Source organism: Callithrix jacchus, chromosome 3 (assembly GCF_049354715.1).
Source record: "Callithrix jacchus isolate 240 chromosome 3, calJac240_pri, whole genome shotgun sequence".
NCBI classification, from domain to species: Eukaryota; Metazoa; Chordata; class Mammalia; order Primates; family Cebidae; genus Callithrix; species Callithrix jacchus.
This window is the reverse complement of record NC_133504.1, coordinates 119,418,626-119,441,644: the sequence shown is the minus strand read 5'-3', so window position 1 is coordinate 119,441,644 and position 23,019 is coordinate 119,418,626. Positions and strand designations below refer to the sequence as shown.

At 41.1% G+C, this 23,019-nt stretch overlaps 1 protein-coding gene across 1 annotated transcript in view; it reads left to right on the top strand.

The window, feature by feature from the left end:
- Positions 1 to 619: 619 nt before the first annotated feature.
- The window catches only part of ANXA3 (annexin A3), a 59,502-nt gene continuing 37,102 nt past the window's right edge, over positions 620 to 23,019 (top strand). Inside the window, exons 1-2 of the mRNA XM_002745678.6 lie at positions 620 to 712; positions 3,296 to 3,348. Coding sequence (XP_002745724.1) covers positions 3,334 to 3,348 — 15 coding nt within the window. The 5' untranslated portion in view covers positions 620 to 712; positions 3,296 to 3,333. The remainder of the gene's footprint in view (positions 713 to 3,295; positions 3,349 to 23,019) is intronic.

The window sequence follows — 23,019 nt, the reverse complement described above, 5'->3', positions numbered from 1 at the left end:
TTGGTTGGAATCCTCATACTAGCATCAGTACGTTTAGCAGAGGAACTACTGAAATAGTTGGGTTCCAAACACTGGCTCCAGCATCTACTTTCCGTGTAAATTTGCTGAAGTTACCTAACGTCTCTGTATCTCAATTTCCTCATCTATAAAATGGGGATAATATATCTACCTCATAGAGTTGTCATTGGAGCCATTTTAATGGCAAAAACCGCAATTACTTTTCTACCAGCCTAATAAAGCAGTGTATATTCGTAAATAAGTTAGAACAGTGCTTGGCACAAAGTACATGCCAGATACATGTTATTGACTGTTATTAATGTTAGGTGTCCGCCACCTATACCACGCGGTGAGTTCCTTGGGTGTGGGGACAGTCTAATCTCCGAATCCACACTGCCTAGAACAAAATAAGCATCTCAGTACATTTGAGAAAGAGAAGGTGAGTGAAAACCGAGGGCGAAACGAGGGGGTAGGGAGAAAGGGTGGGGAAGCTTAGAGACCGGTGAGAGAGCAGAGTTTCAGGGATGGAGCCCTGCGGCCGCAGGGCGCGGCTTCCCTCCCCCAGGCAGGTGGAGCCGAGAGGCCGGAGGAGGGGCAGGAGGAAAGGGTGCGGCCGCGATCCAGGCCGGGAGCCAGCGCGGAGCACCGGCGCCCGGGGCGCACACCTTCGCTCGCAGTTCGCCCGCACGCTAGTTTCCCGCCACCGCGCTTCGGGGTAAGTTCAGCCTCCAGGCGCGTCCCCAGAGCCTCGCTCACCGCCGCCCGCTGCCTGGTGTCTTGGAGAGGTCGCGGCACCTCTCCCAGTTCCCCCGCGAGCGCAACTCCGTCCGGGGCAGGGCCGGCGGCTGGCTACTGCGCAGGGTCCAAACCAGCCGCGTGGGTGCGGAGCTGGAGGGACCTCAGTCCCGCATTTCAGAGTCGAGGAGGCTGGAACCCAGGGGAGGAAAAGGGCCGTGCCCTTGGGTGGGGGTTGGGGGGGTCACCCAGGTCTTGGTGGGGCCCAAGCTGATACTCAGCTGTCCTCGCTCCCCGAAAGCTTCGCTGATCACAGCTAGCAGCTTAGGGGATCCACTTAGCCATCTCAGCCTCCCCAGTACTAAAGGACTAGGGGAGAGAAAAAAGCTGGGAGTCGGAAGGTTCCTCGGGGCCCCGGCGTCGCAGACGGCCTGGCTCAGAGGTCTGCTCTGTGGACTTGGAATCCCATCCATCCTGTGAGCACATTCTCTTCACGTAGCCAATATATTTTATTTTTTACTTATTTTTTTTAGAAGGTAGAAAAAAGTGGATTTGCATATTGAGGGTTGGAAGTTCAGAAGTTTGCTTTTTCCTGGAAAGACTCACCGTTTTCTTTGCAACAGAATCCTATTCACTAGACATGAATCATTTCCTCGACATTTGAGTCTCCAGGTGGAAGATTTAGGTACTTGGTTGCAAATGACCAAATATAGGAAATTATGCAGGTGCTTGCTGGGAGGTTCTGGGTCGCTGGAGGCCCCTCTGGCTGCTGGTAAGAAATTGCATAGCCATGGCCGAATTCTTTCCAACAATTTGTGTTCAGTACTGACAGCAAGACTCTGCCCTCTATACATTTACTATGTTCATCAACCTCATATTTTAAAATGTAACCAATTAATACGTTATTCCATAAAGATATCACATTTGTTTTTCACGAAGGCAGAAAACTTCAGACTGACCAGAAAGGGAATTTTTAAATGTAAAGAAGATCAGAATCTTGTTCCCAGAACTGTGTGATTGTGTAGAGAAACCTGTTTAGAAATAACTGTAGAGGAGGAAGTAAAAGGAAATGATGTAATCCCTTTCAGGAAAGGGTATGTTGAAGTTCTGTGTAAGTCATTTCACCTTCTCTGTGGAGTAATTCTGTACTTCTTAAAAGTTAAACAACAGATTAGTAATAATTCTAAATAATTTTCAAATTCTACTGGATCAACGCATATCAAGTGTCAGCTTTGGTCAGGTGTGGGCCAGACAATGGGGTAAGGCAGAAACACTGGGATTAGTTTCATACCTTTAGAGTCTAGCTGCCTCAATGCCATAGGGGACCACTCACTAACTGTGTGACTGTGGGACATTGCCATCCCTCTCTGGGCCCCAGCTTCTTCCTGTGCAAAATGGAGATGTAATATCTAACTCACCGGATGATTGTGAGGCTTGTATTATATCATTCATTCATTCAATAAGTTTTTTTTTAAATATCTGCTGTGCCCCAGTGAACACAGATAAGAAGACTCCCCAGCATTGTGAAATTTAACTCGTTCAATGCTAGCAAACACCCCCTTCTCCACTTTTTACAGGTGAGGAAACTGAGCCACAAAGAAATTGTGTTTAGCTTTAAGAGGCAAAACTAGAACTAATAATAACTTGTTTCCATTGTATAGGGTGGTTTGACTTCTGATTTTTAGACTTCATAATAGTTTATCTGGCTGTAACCCCTCATAAGTCAAACAGCATCTATTTATAGAGATGTAGTGTTAGACTCTAACTAGAGAGCTGACTGCCCTAGGCCAGAGAGCCTGAAAAAAACAGGGCTAAATATTTCCAGAGGCTAATAGTGTAATTTCCCATTGAAATTTGCTCTGGGGGGTATCAGGGAATTTTTAGAATATTTTGTTCCCAGGAAGGGTGGGAACAACTTGCATTTCTAAATCAACACTGGAGATCTGCCAATATGTTTGAATACTTATCTATGTAAGAAAAGTGTGTCTGGCTTCCCAATCAAAGAACTGCCCCTTTCACCTCTGCACCCTACCAAGGACTGGACCACCTCCTCAAAGAGCAGACATGTCTTTATAACAGACTATAGGCCTGAACCTTGTAAAATGTACATGGAGGTTTCATAATCAGGCACAAGGAATCCAATTGAAGGCAGCAAAAAATTGTGTTGATTTGGTGAGAAGGAGCAAAATCCTGTTTATGTTGTTATTGATCCTTGTCGTGGTAGCCTGACAGTAATCAGCATAGTTCTGCTGGACTTTAAATAAGTCAAAAATTGGCTTTTAAGGAAGCATATTTGTAGCATCATTTAAGTATGAAGATTTTTTTCTCTCTCTTATCTTGAAATCCTCACAAGTCTAGCACGGTCCCTTATATATGGTAGATACTCAGTAAATGTTTGTTTAGCAAATGGGATACCCAACATCAGATACATCCTCTTCCTGAGAAGAGAAAGTTTTTCTGTGAAGGTTGACTTCTGTTTTCTGGATTCAAGATTAAGGGTTGGACTGAGATTGTGTTCTGAATCACATATTGACACCATTTACTAATTTTTTTCTTTCAATAGATTAGTGTGATCTCAGCTCAAGGCAAAGGTGGGATATCATGGCATCTATGTGGGTAAGTAAAAAATTAAGCCTTCACAACATAGTAACATATATGGTCAAACCAAAACACAGAAAGCCAAGATATCAAGAAACATTTTATGAAAGTTGATAAGTTTATCTGACAAAATTAACATGCCAGAAAAGCCAGAGGATGTTAAAAATAATAAAATATTTTTAAGTGCATTATAAAGTTACATAGTTAAAATAATTTATGATGACACCAAAACAGAAAGATCAAAAACATATAATAAATGTGGCATATAATTTGGAAATTTGTTATATGATAAAGATGACATACTAGAGAAGAGATGAATTTTCAATACATGTTAGGAAAACTTCTAGCCGTTTGGGGAAAAAGTAAATCTGTATTCCTTTCTCTGCCTTACAATAAAATTAATTCTACATATATAAAATACAGAAATGAAGAAGATGAAATATGAATGGGCTGGGTGTGGTGGCTTATGCCTGTAATCCTAGCACTTTGGGAGGGCGAGGTGGGTGGATAACCTGAGGTCAGAAGTTCGAGACCAGCCTGGCCAACATGGTGAAACCCTTTCTCTACCAAAAATACAAAAACAGGGCCAAGCGCGGTGGCTCATGCTTGTAATCCGAGCACTTTGGGAGGCCGAGGCAGGTGGATCATGACGTCAGGAGCTCAAAACCAGCCTGGCCAACATGGTGAAACCTCATCTCTACTAAAGATGCAAAACATTAGCTGGGCATGGTGGCAGATACCTGTAATCCCAGCTTAAGAATCGCTTGAACCTAGAAGGCAGAGGTTGCAATGAGCCAAGATTGTGCCATTGCATTCCAGCCTGGGCAACAGGGAGAGACTCTGTCACAAAAACAAAACAAAACAAAACAAACTAGCAAAACAAACAAACAAACAAACAAAAATAGGTGTGGTGGCACACGCCTGTAATCCCAGCTACTCAGAATCGCTTGAACCTGGGAGGTGGAGGTTGCAGTGAGGTTGAGGTCGCGCCACTGCACTTCGGCCTGGGCAACAGAGTGAAACTCCATCTCAAAAAAAAAAAGAAAAAAGAATGTGAATGGATTGAAAAATTATCTTGGAGTAGGAAGGCACTTACAACTGTGACACAAAACCAAAGGCCTAAAATAAAAATATTGATCTATTTTACTTACATACAAATTTATAATTATGACAGCTAACAATACCATTAGTAGAGGCAGAAGACAGCTCACAAGGGAAAAATATTTGCAGCACATTAGACAAAAGGTTTACTTCCTTACCATACAAATAACTTGAAAAAATCCATTTAAAAAATCAACTTGATGGAAAAAGTTGCGAGGGACATAAATAGGACATGAAAAGAATTCTAAATGTCCAATAAACATCAGAAGGTGCTACAAGGTCGGAAACGGTGGCTCACACTGTAATCCTAGTATTTTGGGAGGCCAAGGCAGGAGGATCACTTGAGCCTGGAAGTTTGAGACCAGCATGGGTAACATGGCAAGACCTAGTCTCTAAAACAAAACAAAAACTGCAAAAATTAGTTGAACATGGTGGGGTGGTCCTAGCTATTTGGGAGGTTCAGGTGGGAGGATCACTTACGCCCAAGAAGTGGAGGCTGCAGTGAGCCTTGTTCTTGCCACTGTATTCCAGCTTGGGTGACAGAATGAGACCCTATTTATTAAAAAAAAAAATATCCTGCACCTCACTCAGAATTGAAGAAACATAAATATCATGATGAGAAACCATTTTCTACCTAAGAAATTGGTGAAGGTTTAAAAAAATAGGAATGTTGCAGAAGATGTGGCAAGGTGATACTTTCATTGTCTGTTTACAGGTGAGTAAATTTGGTACACTTTTGGATGGTATTTTGGCAATATCCTCAGTGATTAATTGCACATGTCCTATAAACCCAGTAATTCCACTTGTGGATATGTATCTTATAGATAAACTTGCATAAAGTTGAAAAAACAGGGGCCCAAGGATATTTGTTTGTGTTAATGAAAACATGCAGACAGCATAAATGTCCATCTATAGGGTAGGAATAAGTAAATTACTCATTTATAACTTATAGGCATTTTTATGTGATGGTTAAAAAGAATGGGGCTGGGCTCAGTGGCTCACCCCTGTAATCCCAGCACTATGGGAGGCTGAGGTGGGCGGATCACCTGAGGTTAGGAGTTGGAGACCAGTTTGCTCAACATGACAAAACCCTGTCTCTACTAAACATACAGAAAATTAGCTGAGCATGGTTGTGGGTGCCTGTAATCCCTGCTAATCTGGAGGCTGAGGCAGGAAAATTGCTTGAACATGGGAGGCAAACGTTGCAGTGAGCTAAGATCATGCCACTGCACTCCAGCCCGGGTGACAAGCACAAAACTCCGTCTCAAAAAAAAAGGGAAAAAGTGGATCAGCTGTATGTGAACTGACATGAAAAAAAAGTCTCAAGGTATATTAATCAATTAAAAAAATCAACTCACAGAATAATGTGTATAGAAGGATTCTGTTTAAAAGAAAGAACAAAGAAAAGAAAAAATATACAGAAAGACCATTACGTGAAAACTTTGTGTAAAGGTGGAATTGTGAGAAAGGGCACTTTCACTCTTCAATGTATCACCTTTTGTACTGTTTGAATTTTTTTTTTTAATCGTGAGCATACACTATATTTTATAAGTAAGGGACAGGGCAAATTTAAAGAAAAGCCTGTGCAGAGATGTGACCATCCCTTGGCTTGGGCAGTATGGATGGAAGGTGTGCTGTTGGAAGGCTTTGTTTGGCTCAAATTACCCCCTTCCAACTGGCAAGGAGGCTAATCTTTCATCTTTCATCTGAAATCCCTGCTGCTTTTATGGACATCTCAGAGTCAGATGAAAAAAGCATCTCTCCAAAATGCTGGTGTTAAAAAAATAAAACTCCCTCTGGCCTTTGCCCATGAATAAATTGACATGGAATTAGTTGGGCAGGCTCTCCCGCTGACACCTTCAAAGTCATGGCACATTTCTGAAGGGCTAGGAGAGACCCAGATGAGTGTGATCGAGGGTGTATTCTTTTCCTATTGCAGCTATAAAAAATTACCACAAATTTAGCAATTTGAAACAACACCCATTTATTACCTCACAGTTCCGTATGTTAGAAGCCTAAAGTGGGTCTTACAGCACTAAAACGACATGTTGTTTGGACTGTGTGTCTTTCTGGAGACTTTGGGGAGAATCCTCTTCCAAATCCGTTTAGGTTGTTGGCAGAATTAAGTTCCTTGTAGTTGTAGAATTGGGTTCTTAGTCCTTGCTGGCTGCCGGCAGAGACTGTCTTCGGCTCCTGGAGGCCTCTGCCTGTCCTTGTATGTGGCCCCTACATCTCAGAACCAGCAGTGGTCCATCAAATCTTCCTTATGCATGGAATTGCTTTGGCTTTTCTTACTGGAGCATCTGTACTGTGCCTTTCTCTTCTTCCTCCAGCTGAAGACATTTCTCTGCTTTTAAGGGCGCATGTGATTAAATTGGGACCACCTGGGTAACATGGGCTAATCCCTGTATTTTAAGATCTGGAAACTTAATTATGTTTGCAAAGTACTTTTCATCATTTATCACAATATGTTGACAATTTCCAAGGATTATAGTGTAGACGTTTTAGGAGGCGGCTGTTCTGCCTACCACAGGGGCTAGGAGTATGGCTCATGGCTCCATCAGGGATAATAGCATTTGGCATCAGATGGCAGGAAAGAGAGGTGGGGAGGGACCAGAAAGGGAAGGCTAACCTGAGCCTGAAGGGCAGACCCTTACATGGAGAATAAGGCCCTTGCCAGAGAAGTGATCCTACTCTCTGGGTTTTTGTTTTGCTTTTTTTTTCCTATTTTCCTCCTCTCCTTCAATTAAAGAACTAATATTTATGAGTGAGATCTCAGAGAGCAAAGATTAAGAACAACTCAGAACCACTATGGAAAGCAAGATAGCAGTCCTCCAAAAAATTGAAACTAGAACACACCACGTGCTCCAGCAATCCTACTTCTGGGCATATATCCAAAGGAAATGAAAACAGGGTCTTGAGGAAAGATATCTGTACACCCATTTTCACTGCAGTACTTTTCACAATAGCTAAGAGGCGGAAGCAGCCCCACTTTCCATTGACTGAAGAATGAAGAAACAAAATATGGTACATACACACAATGGAATATTATTCAGTCTTTAAAAACACATGCTGTGTGACAGGAAGAAAACCCTGTCACATATGGATGAGCCTTGAGCCCTTTATGTTAAGTGAAAAAAGCCGGTCCCAAAGAGACAAAATACTGTATCATTCTATTTATATGAAGTATCCAAAGCAGTCAAATTCATAGGAACAGAAGGCAGACTGGTGGTTAGGACTGAATAAGGAAAGAAAAAAAGAGGAGTTGCTATTTAAATATGTATAGAGTTTCAGTTCTGAAATATGAAAAAGTTCCGAAGACCTGTTTGAAAACAATGTGAATATTCTAACCACAACTGAACTGTATACTTAGAAATGATTAAGATGGTAAAACCCCTCAGATTTCCAATTGTAAATATTCTTATCACAAAGTTTTTTTTTTTTTTTTTTTTGGAAAGAAAGACTGTTTATTTGCCCAGGAGGTACCTCACAGGGTTCAATAATTATTATTTTCACTTACCAATGAGCCATAAATGAAATGTCTATGAGTGTATTTGTGCTAAATAATTTTTTTTTTTTTTTTTTTGAGACGGAGTTTCGCTCTTGTTACCCAGGCTGGAGTGCAATGGCGCAATCTCGGCTCACCGCAACCTCCGCCCCCTGGGTTCAGGCAATTCTCCTGCCTCAGCCTCCTGAGTAGCTGGGATTACAGGCACGCACCACCGTGCCCAGCTAATTTTTTGTAATTTTTAGTAGAGACGGGGTTTCACCATGTTGACCAGGATGGTCTCGATCTGTTGACCTCGTGATCCACCCGCCTCGGCCTCCCAAAGTGCTGGGATTACAGGCTTGAGCCACCGCGCCCGGCCCTCTTATCACAAAGTTTTATGTGTTCTTTTGTTCTCTCTCCCACACAAAAGCACATACACACTCAAACATAAATAAGTAATCAAGTCCTTGCATTTCTACGAAACTGTAGACACGGTTATCTGTATGATTAGCTTATTACAGTGGTATGATCAAGGGAGAAGTCAGTAGTTGCAATTTCAATGCATTACCATTGAAGATGAAAGAACGGCTGGTTTCTTAGGTCATTTATATTCTATCTAGGGGTGTTGCAACCCTACCATTGTTTCCGATGAATAAACAATCTATGTTGCATTAGTATTTCCTTTGTTTGCAAATTTTTAATATCTCCGTTCAGACATATGTTTCTATCACTTCACCCTTGATGAAAGGATCTGATACCTTATTGTTCTGTACTCCTTGGACTCGGGGTCCCTTGTCATATGTTGCCTATAGGTCCATAGCAAGCACTCAGGAAGCCCACAAATTAGAATGTCTTATAACATGGCTTTTTATTAAACTACCACAGCAGTATTTTTTCGGTGCGTACCTTCTGTTGTATAACACTAGGTTTCCCATGTAAATATTCTGAGCTCTTCCCTCCTTAATCAATTTCTAACTCACGTTTAAGAATAATAATAAATGTAATTCCTATTTGTTTGAACTCTCAAATTAGAGTTGTTATTATGATACTAGAATTTTTCTTTCTCTTTCTTTCTTTCTTTCTTTCTCTTTCTTTCTTTTTCTCTTTCTTCCTATCTTTCTTTTTTTTGACAAAACTTCACTCTATTACTCAGACTGGAGTGCAGTGGTACAATCACGGCTTGCTGCAGCCTCAACCTCCTGGGCTCAAGCGACTCCTGCCTCAGTCTCCTGACTGTCTGGGAGCACAGGCATGCCCCACCGTGCCCAGCTAATTTTAAAACTGTTTATAGACATGGGGACTCACTATGTTACCCAAGCTAGTCTCGTACTCCTGAGCTCAACTGATCCATCCACCTTGCCCTTCGAAAGTGCTGAGATTACCGGTATGAGCCACCACGCCCAGTGATGCTAGAATTTTTCTAAATTAACTCACAGTTGTTGTAATCACCATGAACTGTTATTAACATCCTAACTTGGTATACGTTCTCCTTGCACCACTCCAAACTCTAACTTACAAAATGAGGAAAGGGAATGTAAAGCCACTCTGCAACCAAAGGATAAAAGAAGTTTTATAAAAATATATTACCTAAATGCAGTGCCTACTAACTTCGTTTGGAAGTTAAACAGTTAAGCAATTAAAGCAGCAAGTACCTAGTGTGACAGGCTCTGCTGGGAGCAGAATGAAGACAGTCTAATTACAATCCCAACTCTCCCTTTCAGAACTCCCTAATTGTTGAAAAGGTAGGCTCTTGAGCAAATTTCATAGTCTTTCTCTATCTCAGTTTCCTCATCTATAAAATAGGCATAGTAATAGTACCTATGTCATCTAGGGTTTGTAAGCATTAAGCCAGTTCATGTAAAATGTATTAGCAGTGCCTAGCATGGAGTGATCATACAATAAATGTTAGTTTTAATCAGCATGATTTCAATATGTTAATTTTATTCTAAAACATATTTTTTGCTAAATAATATCACTACAACTGTTTTTGTACAGGGATTCTGCCTATTTTCTGGGCCTGATTTTATTACACATCAATAGTCCCCTCTCTCCATTGGAATGGTTCTTTCAACCATCTAAAAGAGTTGGCTTATCCTCAAACAGATTCTTTCTGACCACTCTTATTTTCAATATTTCATAATATTTTAAACACATGTATATTTCTAAAGACATAAAATACTTCCATTCGACTTCTCACAACCGGTGGGCCTACTGGAATACATTTCTGACACTATCCAGCGTTAGCATCAGATTCTACAGTTTTAAGGGCTCAGTCTTCTAAAAAACTGCCCTCACTTCAGATGTCAATTCCAAGTCCCAGGAATCACCAGCACTTCTGGCCAACTGGCTATAAATTTGGAGTTTTCTTTGATGCTCTGAAGTTAAACCCTTTCCTAGAACGACTCACAGAACTCTATGAAAGTGTTATCCTTATGATTGGAAGTTTATTATGAAGAATAGAAGCTCTGGAAGGGTCCTGGACCCAGAGCCTCCATGCTATCTCCCTATGGAGTCAGGGCACCTCACCTTCCCTTCATGTCAGTGTGTTCAACAACCAGGAAGCTCCTCTAAGCCTCAGTGTCCAGAATTGTAATTGGAATTCCATTATGTAGGCACCATTGATTGATTAAATTATTTGCTACAATCTCCAGCCCCTCTTTACTCCTCAGAGGCTGGCTGACCCAGAGTTGAAACCCTGTGATCAAAGCGCTGATCTTTCTGGAGACCAGCCATCATTCTAAAGCTATCTAACGGCCCGCCATGAGTCACCCCAATTGCATCACAAAGTCACTCCTATCACTCAGGAAATTCCAAGGGTTTTTGAAGCTTTGTGCCAATAACCAGTACAAAGACCAGATACATTTCTAATTATGCCACACATTTATGTAACTCACATTAAGACACACAGTTTCTAAGATATATTCTTTTATTTTTGATGAAAGTTATATTAAAAATAAAGTTATATTAGTACCAATGGCACTGGCTATCTTATACTGATCAGAAGCTCTGAGTGTGTTTTTTTTTTTTTTTTTTTTAAATAAAGACGGGGTTTCACCATGTTGGTCAGGCTGGTCTTGAACTCCCGACCTCAGGTGATCCACCCGCCTTGGCCTCCAACGTGCTTGGATTACAGGCTTGAGCCACCACACGTGGCCGAGAAGCTGTGATTGTTAGCTATATTTTTCATATATGGGAAAATGAATTAATTTTTGGTAATAAATATAAATTTGCCAAGACACAGTCATTCAAAAAGATGGGATCCATATAGGAGATATTGAAAAAGGGATCTGCAGTAGTAGAAATGTTTGGGAAGGCTGCCAAGACGGACACTTGCAGATAGGAAAAGCTAATCCATGATCATGTGTTCATGGTGAGAGTTAGAAGGCACAGCCTCCCTTCCCTACTCAACCCTTCCTCTCTGCAGGGAACAAGATTGGTGCAGTTTGACACATGTGGACACAGTGGTCTCATTTCTTCTGTTAACCCAGAAGAATGTGGTGATAGGGCTCTTAGGAAGGGTGCAATGTGCTAACAAGAGAGAGAATTTTGAGCAGATAATGCCTTTCAAATTCTGTCGCATGGAAGACATCAGCCCTGGGCATTTGGATGTTGTTGCTCCTGGGTTCCAAGAGTTTGTGAGTGTCCTGTCCAGTCTCACACTTCATGCTTTGACATGGACATCCCACCAGACCTTTCTTTCCTGGTGCGGTTGCTCTTGTTTGCCATGCAAACTTAAAACGTGTGAGGAGAAACTTGTGTTCATGCATGTGGATATGCTGAACTCCTCTGGTCTCCGTCCCGTCTGCCACATCCAGGAATGGAAGATCAAGCCTGGTGACTATTTTCACTGAAAGAGACTTTTCACATCCCAAGAAGAACAGGTATCTTTCCTGGTTCGGTGCTGTTCAAGTCTGCTGTGTGTTTTAAACCATGTTCCCTGAAGCTGCTTTAGGTAAACATTGGCACTCAGACAAGTACACAAATGGTCTTTTGCAGCAAATTGATTTAAAACAGGTTAGACCTGGATTTCAAATCAAAACATTTAAGCTTTGTTTTGGGACGAAGCCTGGAAAGCAATACCATATCATCTGAGTGAGAAGAGAGAGGCTTCCTAGGAATGAGTGGAATGAACATGAAAGAGCTGTTCTTTGCCACTCCCCGATCTTAGCCCAGCTGTGAAGAAGGGAGGGTCCCTCTTTTATATTTAATCATGATAAAACTATAGAATGCAAAGGTAATGTTTAGCCATTTAAAAAGCTTGGTAAGTCAGACGTAAGAGCAAGGAATGTAAAGTGGAGAAGGTGTGATTTGTTCTCTTGAAAGTCTATTGTTGTGGTGGATGTAAAGCAGTTAGAAAAAAAAAGAGGTATATAGAGTACTGAGCAATAAAATGAATACACAGGTCTCACATGAATTAAAAGAGAATAAGTCAAAAGAGGAGAAATTTCTCAAGTCTATCCCTTCATTATCAGATCTTTGCTCCTTTCATTTGTAACTATCAGTGTTTGATTCAGTACCTCACATAGGTTCTGGAGCCATGTTTAAGTAGGAGTAGTGACAGCGCCATGTGAACAGGGTTTAAGAAAGGTGAGGATTACATTTGTAGGATTTTTTATATATGGCGCGGAGCTCTGAAAATTCTGACAGCAGCGTTTGAGAATTATTGAACAAGATGCAGAACAAGAAAACAGTTTTTATTCATTTATTCACTCAACTAATATTTACTAAATATCTTTTATATGCCAGATACTGGCTTTGGCAGCAGAGCAGAGAAAGAGAAATAAAAAAGCATTGTATTGGGGAAGACAGACAATAAATGAAGAAATAAATGTACAGTATAAAAAGACAGTTTTAAGTGCTCTCGGGAAAAGCAAAGTGGATAATAAGAATGATGGGGAATGCGATTTTCTGCTCAGATATATGAGAAGTCAATGTGGCATGAGAGAGTGAGCTGAGAGAATAACTTGGGAAAGAGCAGCCAGGCAGAGGGAACAGCAAGTGCAAACTCTGAGGCCAATGGGCAAGATGCATTTGAATGCAGCAGGAAGATTTCCACCAAGCAATACAGGGATACAAGATTACAAGGGGATTGGGGGAGGTATTACAATTCTCTTTTATGATACTTTCTTACCCTCCAAGGACCACAGAGAGTTCCAAAAAGTCTTCACATGGACTGTTCAAGGAGTTTCCAATCCCTAGGTTTACTTTACATTAGGAAGCATTCTTAAATCTGCAGCAACTTGTTAGGATTATCACTTCCCCCCAAAAAGTCATAAATAACCCATAAAATAATGCATTTGCCATCACGTCTGGTAGACATCATTGACCTTGGCCATTTATGTAAGAATATTCTTCCCAGAATGTTACAAACAGGAGACGTCCCTGATTGCAGTTCCTCACCGGTTTCTCATCAAAGAAGTGAGGTGGATAGAGTAAGTGTCCCCGAATCCAGCAAAGCCAGTGCTATTGTCTAAATGTCTGTGTTGCTTCCCCGCCTCCACCACCATGTCCCTTACTCATAGGTTGAAATCCTGATAACCTTCAGGATGATTGTGTTGGCAGATGGGATCTTTGGGGGTGATTAGGTTAGGTGGGAATTATTGCCCTTTTAAAGGAAGTCTGAGGGAGCTTGGTCATGTCTTCTGCCAAGTGAGGACACAGCCAGAAGAGGCTGTATATGAACCAAAAAGTGAGCCTTCACTAGACACCAAATCTACTGGCACCTTAATCTTGGATTTTTAGCCTCCAGAACTGTGAGAAATAAGTATTTGTTATTTATCACACACCCAGTTTGTGGTATTTTGTTATATCAGCCTGGAATGCTAAGACAGCCAGCCACCGTTCTCCAGCCAAGGGCCATTTCAGAAGATGTGGATTCTGCACTTCAGTGAGCCAAATTCCCTGTATTTCTCTATATATCCAAGAAGATATAAATTCTCTATATATTCCTGTTAGATTGCAGACCCTTAGACAGAGGTGTCTCCCCCAGAAGTTAGATATGCGCAGAGCTGATTATGTGGCCAGAATAGCCACATTAGTCTTCACTCTTTGTGACCCTTGGCCAAGAGGAGAATTTGGTCAAGAACTCTTAACTAAGTTAAGCACTTTGCTTTGATTGTGGAACAAAACGATAATCTATAAATACCAGTGCTAAATGACTCAAAAGAAGATGAATATAAATTGTTTATAATCTGCTTCAAACAAATACATGAAAAGTATTCTAAGAAAGAAGTTTGTGTTGATAAGGATTTGGGGGAGGCCCAGTGTTTTAAACTCAATCCAAATTGTTGGGTGTGCTACCTTTGTCAGAGAAACCCTGAGCACCTGGAGAGACAGGAAGGAGGATGTAATAGAATCACCAGACACAGCCATGCATTTCATGTCTCCAGTGTACTAGAGAACACCCAGCTTCTGAAGTACCTCCCGAATCTCCCAGGATACAATGGGTACTTTGATTTCTAGACTATTGACATTTGAAGGAAGCAACTCATCAGGCAGCCAACTATCTAGTGTAGAGCTTGGAGAAATTCCACACGGTGAGATGTCATTGACTTGCTTTCACATTCTTACTTAGCAAACGAATTCACAGTTATGCATTAAGCCCCTATCTGGGGAACCAGCACTGGGCTCCCAGCTAGATAAATAGGAGTGAGTAAAACAAATGTCTCTGCCTTCTGGAACTTCATTTTAGATGCAGATGTAAACAGTGAGAGGTCTTACTCAATGCTGAGTGCCCTGAAAATTGGAAGGTTGCTGAGATGGAGAGTAACAGCCGAATACCTACTCAGATCAAGAGCCAAAGAAGGCCTGTTAGAGAAGATGGTCTTTAAGGAGAGGCCTGAAGGAAAAAAACAAAAAACAAAAAAACAAAAAAACCATTCTAGGTAGAGAGAAAAGCACAAACCCATAAAGTGGGAAAGGGTTCATTCTATGCCAGCATGACTTTCAAAGAACAGAAGTATGGTGGAGACTCCACCTCTCATCTGGAGAAAGTGGCTCCAGTTAAGAGCCATGAAGAAGGTTGGGCCAAACCATGCAGGGCCCTATGGACCAGTATAAGGAACTTGAACTCTATTCAGTGTGAATAGGGGAGTGACAAGATCTGACTTAGATCTTTTTTTTTTTTTTTTTTTTTTGAGGTGGAGTCTTGCTCTGTTGCCCAGGCTGCAGTTCAGTGGTGCAATCTTCAGGTCACTACAACCTCCTGAGTTCAAGCAATTCTCCTGCCTCAGCCTCCCAAGTAGCTGGGATTACAGGCACCTGCCATCACACCTGGCTAATTTTTTGTATTTTTAGTAGAGATGAAGTTTCATCATATTAGCCAGGCTGGTCTTGAACTCCTGACCTCAGGTGATCCATCTGCCTCGGCCTCCCAAAGTGCAGAGATTACAGGAGTGAGCCACTGTGCTTGGCCTGACTTAGATCTTCAACAGATCCTTTGGCTGCTACGTGGGAAATGGCTGGAGATGGGCAGTAGGAAGAAGAGAGGGTTGCTACTCAAATGTTCAAGTCCAGGAGAGTGATGATGGTGACTTGGACAAGAACAGGAGCAAAATGCTGGAGAGGAGTGCACATGAGATTGTCTTAAAATAGTCTCAGCAGGCCTTGGTGATGGATGGAATTCAGAAGGAAAGGCAGGTGAAGGAATCAAAGGGGACTCTCGGGTTTCTGGTGGCTGATGGTTGGTCCTTTTACAGGGATGGGGAAGATTGAGGAAGCCCAGCAAATCAAGGATGAGCACAGAAACTAGAGCCAGATTGCCTAGGTTCAAATTCTGGCTGTGCCACAAACTGGCTATGTGACGGTGGCTAGTGTCTTAACCTCTCTGAACCTCGTTTTTCTCCTCTATAAAATCAGGGTAATAATTGCATCTACCTCATAGGCTGCTTTTGAGGATTAAATTATCAGGCATATGTAAAATACAAGTAAATACTATGTAAGTGTCAGATGGGGCAAGAAATAACTTGGGAGAAAACAATGAGTTGATATAAGAGATATCAGAACAAATACAAGGAGGAGATATTGAGTATATAAGACCAGTGCCCAAAACTGAAGTCTGGGCTACAGGTTATAATGTGGGATTTGTCTGTATACAGAAGGGGGAGTAGAAGAAGTAACCCACAGCAGGATTAGAAGTAAAGGAAATAGACAGCCAGTTTCCACTTTAGAAGTGCCTACTTTATAGAGGTCAGACAAAGGTGTGTGCATCCCGGAGAGGCTGGAAGAAACTTAGGAGGTGAGGCACAGGAGCCAACAGAAGGCAGGGCCCAGGAGGCTAGCCGTGAATGACACACGCTCTGAGGGGTCGGGGCTTCTTGTTATAACTCATGTTTCATGGGAAATACGACATAATGGCTTGTTTGTCCTGTCTTCCCTAATTTCTGAATCACATTCATGTTTCTACTCCAGCCCACACCCTCCTCTGTTCTCACATTCCAGTCCTCTTGTTCTGACACTGCCCCTGATGAAATAATTGTGTTTAAAAAAAGAAAAGCTGAACTATTCACAATAGCAAAAATATGTAATCAATTTAAAGTTTATCAACAGAGGATTGAATTAAGAAAATGTTGTCTCTGTGTGTATATATACACCATAGAATACTATTCAACCACAAAAAAGAATGAAATAATGTCTTCTGCAGGAACATGAATGGAACTGGAGGCCATTATCCTGACTGAAATGACCCAGAAGCAGAAAGTCAAATCCCACATGTTCTCACTTATAAGTGGGAGCATGTCAATGGACACACATTGACAAAGAGAGTAGAATAATAGACATTGAAGACTTCAAAAGGTGGGAGGGTGGGAGGGGCTAAGGATTGAAAATTACCTGCTGAGCACAGTGCTCACTATTCAGGTGATGGGTACACTATCAAAAGCCCAGGCTTTACCACTATGCACCATCTGCATGTAAGAAATCTGTACTTGTACCCCTTAAATGTTTAAAAACATGTTTTTAAAGAAAAGTTGAAAAGCATGAATATTTTTCCTTTGAGTGAGCACAAGAACAAATATAAACGTTTTCTTCAGACCTTTGGACACATTACAAACAAAGCCATGATGTCAGCCTGGCATTTCCCAGGCATCCCAGCAACTGCCAGTCCTACCTGCTGTGGACATTCAGCACCGCCTGCTCCTCCTACTGCCCTGTGGGCTATAGACCAAGCCTGAGGTGGTGGGGGGAGCCTCCTGTTTGTGCATCATCTTCCATAGGCAGTGATCGTGGCCAGCCAGTAGGACTTCTCAAATCTTAGGGGAGGTCCCTGCTGTATTAGTTTCCTAGGGCTGCCGTCATAAAGTACCATAAGCTGCAGCTTCGAACAACAGAAATGTATTGTCTCACAGTTCTAGAGGCTAGAAGTTCTAACATCAAGGTATGGTCAGGGCCATCCTCCCTCCTAAACCTGAAGGGGGGTCCTTCTTAGCCTCTTCCTGGTTTCTAGCAGTTTACTGGCATAGGGGAGTAACAGTAACTCTCATAGGTTCTTAGTTGGAAAGGACCCTTGTTACAAAAGACAGATTAACAAGAGAAAACCAAACAGAAGTTTATTAACATGCGTATTTTAAATCCACATGAAGACATCCAGAAAATGAGTAGTTTTCACAAAGGTGGCTTTGAATTTCAGTTTATATAGCATCTTCAACAAAGAACAGTAAATTTTTAGTAACAAGACAGTAGAAAAGGACCTTCAAATCTCTTGGAGTAGCAACTTGCAGGTGGAGCAGTGAAGAAGGGCAAATAACTTGCAGAAAAATGTTAGTACAGCTTGCTAATATAAATTCTTCTAATACCTTTGTCAGGCTGACAAGGGTCTCAATCTGTCTTCAGTCTTTAACCTTTGTTCTCCCTGATAAACATGGGGGCAGAATACCTTTTTTTTTTCCCCATAAATCTTTGTCCTGCTTTTAGGCAAATGGAAGAAAGAAATCTCTTGAATACCTGTTTCTTCTTGTCTTCAATGATCCTTCGTATTTTGAAGAGGCACATTCTAGTCTCATATACGGGCAGCTACATAACTCCAGTCTCTGCCTTCATCATCACATCACATTCTTTCTCTATGTCTCTGCCTTTACATGGCTGTCTTATAAGGACACCAGTCATAATGGAGTGGGGGCCTGCCAATATGACCACATTTTAATTAATTACATGTGTAATAACTTGATCCCCAGGTAAGGTCACATTCTGTGATACTGTGGGTTAGGACTTTAACCTATTTTTTTGAGGGGACACAATTCAACCCATAACACCTGCCTCCCTTGACTGCATTTTATTTCAGGGCCTTTTACAGTAAACTTTCTTCGGTTTTGAAAAGTGTTTTTCACTTGAAAAATTGAATAGGAAGTCTTACAGTTTCCAAATTTGATTGCTTTGTTTTTTGTAATCTCCTCCATTTTTCTTTGTATCATAGAGCTTTAGGACCCAACACAGCATCTTGACATTAAGCAGAGAACCGTCCTTTCTCCCTGGCTCTTTGAAAGCTTCTGTGTCCTGGAGTTTTCTCTGAGGCTTTGATTTGAAGCCTCAATTTTTGGATGTGGCCTTTCCAGGGCTTTCTGAAGTGCTGAGTGATCTGGCTTCACTGCATCTTCAAAATGTCCCTGCCGTAGTTACTATTCTTGCTCTGTAGCATTTGGCTTTAAATATGTTTCATATCAACACGGTTGACACCTTCTGTTTTTCTCTTCGACTCATCCTACTGAATATAAATGAACTTCTTGCAAACCCAGTACACTTTGCATTAAGAAATAGGTACAACTGGCTTTTGTGAGTCAAAAACAGACTGGCCTCTCCCAGGGGTGATAGCAAACAGCTCCCCAGGCCCAGCTTGGCCAGGTATCATGTGCTAAGGCAGACCTCCAAAGGATGATTTTAGAAGATCAAGGGAGATTATATTGGCTTGAAAAAGATGGTTTAAATGAGATGCAGCCTAGTCTAGTTTAGGAGTAAAGACTGTCGGGACAGACCACTTACTGGCTGTGGCAACTTACACAAGTTACTTAAGCATCAGTTTTATCATCTGTGAAAAGGATTTATTGTATGATTTATAAGTTTATTTCGAGGACTGAATAAGCTAATGCAGGAAACATGCTTAGTACAGTACTTGGCGCACAGTGATTAGCAGCAATTGTTCTTAGTATAAAGAGCTCCTGTTACTTCCCCCTTTATTTAGCATTCTTTGCTTTCATTTATTTTCCAACTGGCTTCAGCAGCATTTTTCTTTTTGAGGCATCTGAAGGTCAAGTTTCAGAAAAGGAAAGCAACTAAATGTTGAAATGATGTAGATGGAAATCTGATCAAAGGCAATTTTTTAAAAAACTAGACTGCCAAGTATTCAGGTGATGTTCTACACTTAGCACTATGATAGGACGCTAGGGTTACTGGAAATAAACTCAGCAAACTATTGATTAGTAATCTAAGTGTCAAGGAATTAAGCTTGCAATGAAGCAGGCAATGGAAACAGCCTTGTTTGGCTGTAAAAATGCCGACATTCCTGAAACAATGAGCTCATCATTAAATTCTTCCTCTTCTACACCCATAAGAGAATTCATGGCTTGTTTGCTCATTTTTGCTTTGTTTTCTAGGCAGCTAAGAAGAAAATAAAGCAGTGGTTTTTAAACTTTATTGTGCACTAGAATCACCTGGAAGGTTTGTTAAACAGCAGATTCTGCATCCTAGCCCTGCAGTTGCTGCTTCAGGAACACGGGTTGGACCTGAGAATTTGCATTTCTGACACATTCCCGGGTGATGCTGTCACATTCCTGATGCCGCTGTTTCAGAAACCACACTTTGAGAATCACTGAGATGAAGTCCCCTGAGGCACTGTGATGTGGTCTAGAGCAGGGGTCATTAGTCATAAGGAGATGGGTTTGAGTCCTGGGGCTGTCCTTACTAGCAGAGCTCTTTTAAGCCAATAATAGCAAATAATCTCTCTGAGACTAGGTTTCTTCCATTTTCAATAAGAAATAATAAAATTCACCTCATGAAGGCCCCTTGTAAGGGTTAAACGTTTGTAAAGCACTTTGTTCATGTATTAGTTTCAGAAGATTTCATTAATCTTTTATTATATGATTTTGTGAAAGTCATGTAATATTTCTGAATGATTTGGGCAACCAAGTCTATCAAATGAATAATGCTGTTCATTTAAATGACAGAAACAGTTTTAAATATTTCACTAAAATTCCCCTTCAGAATTCTCATGCCCTTTTTCAATCTGGGCTGTGTGTATGTTAATTCCCCCCTTGTAATTAATCAAGTTGTTCTTCCCTCATTTAATTCTTACTAGGTACTAAATTGTATAATAAATTAGGAATTTCCTCCTTCTCTAATTCTGTGCATTGGCATCTTAGCATATTTTGATGTGTAGGTGGTAGAGGGCAGTGAAAAAGTCACAGCTAGAGTGCAAACCCTGAGTTTTCATAATTCATCAATAACTGGGATCTGACCACAGTTTTGTTTTTTTATATTTAGAATCAGCCATGTCAATATCCGCATAGCACAGAATCACCTGGGAACTTCTTAAACTTATAGAGTTTAGCACCCCATCTCAAAAAAATATGATTCAGTATCTAGATGGTGGGTCCTGGTCATATACATTTTAAATATCACCCCAGGTGGTACAGAGACTACATTTCAGGAAACACCAGGAATGGTCTGGAATACTCCAGTTTGCTTTTAAATTCAAACTCTGCCTGCAACTAGCTATGTAGAGTCAATCAAATTCTCTGGTCTTCTTAAATCTGGGTGCCGTTTATGCGAAATTGCTCGCTCTCACTTGGGGCTGTTACGCAGATTATAATTAACATATATAAAGTGCCTGGCACAGTGCTGAGCATGAAACACTCAAACACTCAGACATTGGGGTAGTTCTTTTAAAATGCCAGACACTGGAAGGCAAACAGATAAGATCAACACAAAAGTTCCTAGGTGGATAGAAGCGAAATGAAGCCAGCTGGCTCTGTGAATCCATAAAATATTTAGTAAGCCTTGGGGAAAGAGAATTCATCAAAGATTATATTAAAGTGACTAATTTCTTTCTTTTTTTTGAGAGAGAGGGTCTCACTCTGTCACCCAGACTATAATGCAGTGACACAATCACAGCTCACTTCAGCCTTGACCTTCTGGTCTCAAGTGGTTCACCTCAGCCTCCCAAGTAGCTGGGACCACACCTGCATACCCCCATACCTGGCTACATTTTTAATATTTTGTAGAGATGGGAATCTCACTGTGTTTCCCAGGCTGGCCTTGAAGTCCTGAGCTGAAGTGATCCTCCATTATTGGCCCCCAAAAGTCCTGGGAATACAGGAGTGAGCCACCACGCCCAGACTAAAGTGACTGAGTTCTTACAGGTATCTTCAGGTCGGGAATATTCACAAGTAGTTTCTAACTTGTTGTAATTATTGTCTAGGTTCTACAGTTCTTATTTTGGATGCTATAAGATTAAACAGTGTTTGAGTGTACTGAAATGAATTATTCAATCTAATCTATTGAATCAGCAGACTATCATTTTTTACTGTGCCAGAACAATAATTTTTCATTCACTTTAATGTGACAGGTAATGTCCTTTCATGAAAATATTCAACACTTCAAGAGAGCCGAAATAAAGCCTTATTAACACAAGACAACAGAGCCAATATTATTCAGTAACAGGATAGAAAAGTGCTGTTTAGAAAGCAAATATTATTACTGCAAAGACAGGTTTTTATTCAAGAAGTTAGAAACTACCATATAAATCTACATTACTTTGATTTTTCCCAACATCTTCGTGGCTGTCCTTCTTTAGTTTCTGTACTATAGCCTTTCCCAGCTTACTGACATGCCTCTAATTTACATGCTTAAAATTCGTAGTGTGGCATCTTTTTACTTCCATGCCATTCCTGAAGATCTATGATGTCAGTAGAGCTTTTAGAAGGGAATTTATCAGCCACAATTGCACATTCATTAAACGAAGCTTAAGAACAGACAGTCCTAAGGGGGTTTTCATTTATGGATCATTTAGTGTGGGGTTCCCCAAGGATAATGGTCAACATTAATTAAAACATCTTGAAATCTATAAACCACAGTTATTTCTGTGTGAGATGCCATGAAGAGCTTTGAATTATCAGTTGGAAAACAAGGAGATTTAGAAAATTTCAGCTTTCTTGTTGCTCTCCTGCAGATGCCACTTTAAAATAAATTTTTTAGCATCACCAAGATTAACACAACTCATTGCTCAAGAGAACCAGTGTTTTATATTTGTAATTTGTTACACAAGAGATAAAGAGGACTCCTGAGACATGGGGTAGATATCATATTGCCTACATGTCTTGGGGGTTGACCATCACTTGAAATGTAATTGCCAGATGGGTTCTTCCTGCTCACTGTACAGACAAAATCAGTCCACTGAGACTGTGGCGTTGCAGTAAAGAAAGAGTTTAATTGATGCCAGGCTGGTCACACCATGTGGGAGACAGAGTTATTACTCAAGTGAATCTCCTTGAAGGCTCAGAAGTTAGGGGTTTTACAAGGATAAAATGGTGGATGGGGGTTAGGGAAGAGGGCATGCTGATTGGCTGGGGATGCAATGATAGGAGTGTGGAAAAATAGTCCTTGTAGGCTGAGTCTACTTCTAAGTGGGGGCCACCAGAGGAGCTGCTGGTCTGGGTGGGGCTGTCTAGTAGTCAGAAATGCAAAAGCATGAAAAGACATCTCAAAAGGCCAATTGTAGGTTCTGTAATAGTGATGTTATCTGCAGGAGTAATTGGGGAGGTTGCAAATATTGTGACCTCCAGAATAATGGCTGGTAATTATTTAACTATGAGACTAAATCTTAGTAAAATTCAGTCTCCTCTCATCCTCCTAATTTGGCAGACTTTCATTAATTTTACAGGGGTAGTTTAGCTTTGTGGAAGAGCTAGTATCATTTAAACTATAAACTAAATTCCTCCCAAAGTTAGTTTGGCCCCCACCCAGGAATGAGTGAAAAACAGCCAGCCTGTGAGGCTAGAAGCAAGATGGAGTCAACCATGTCAGATTTCTCTTACTGTCATAATTTTGCAAAGACAGTTTCAGAGCCATTCCTGAAGTGGTAGGAAGGTGTTCAAATTGTGGGTTTGTCATAT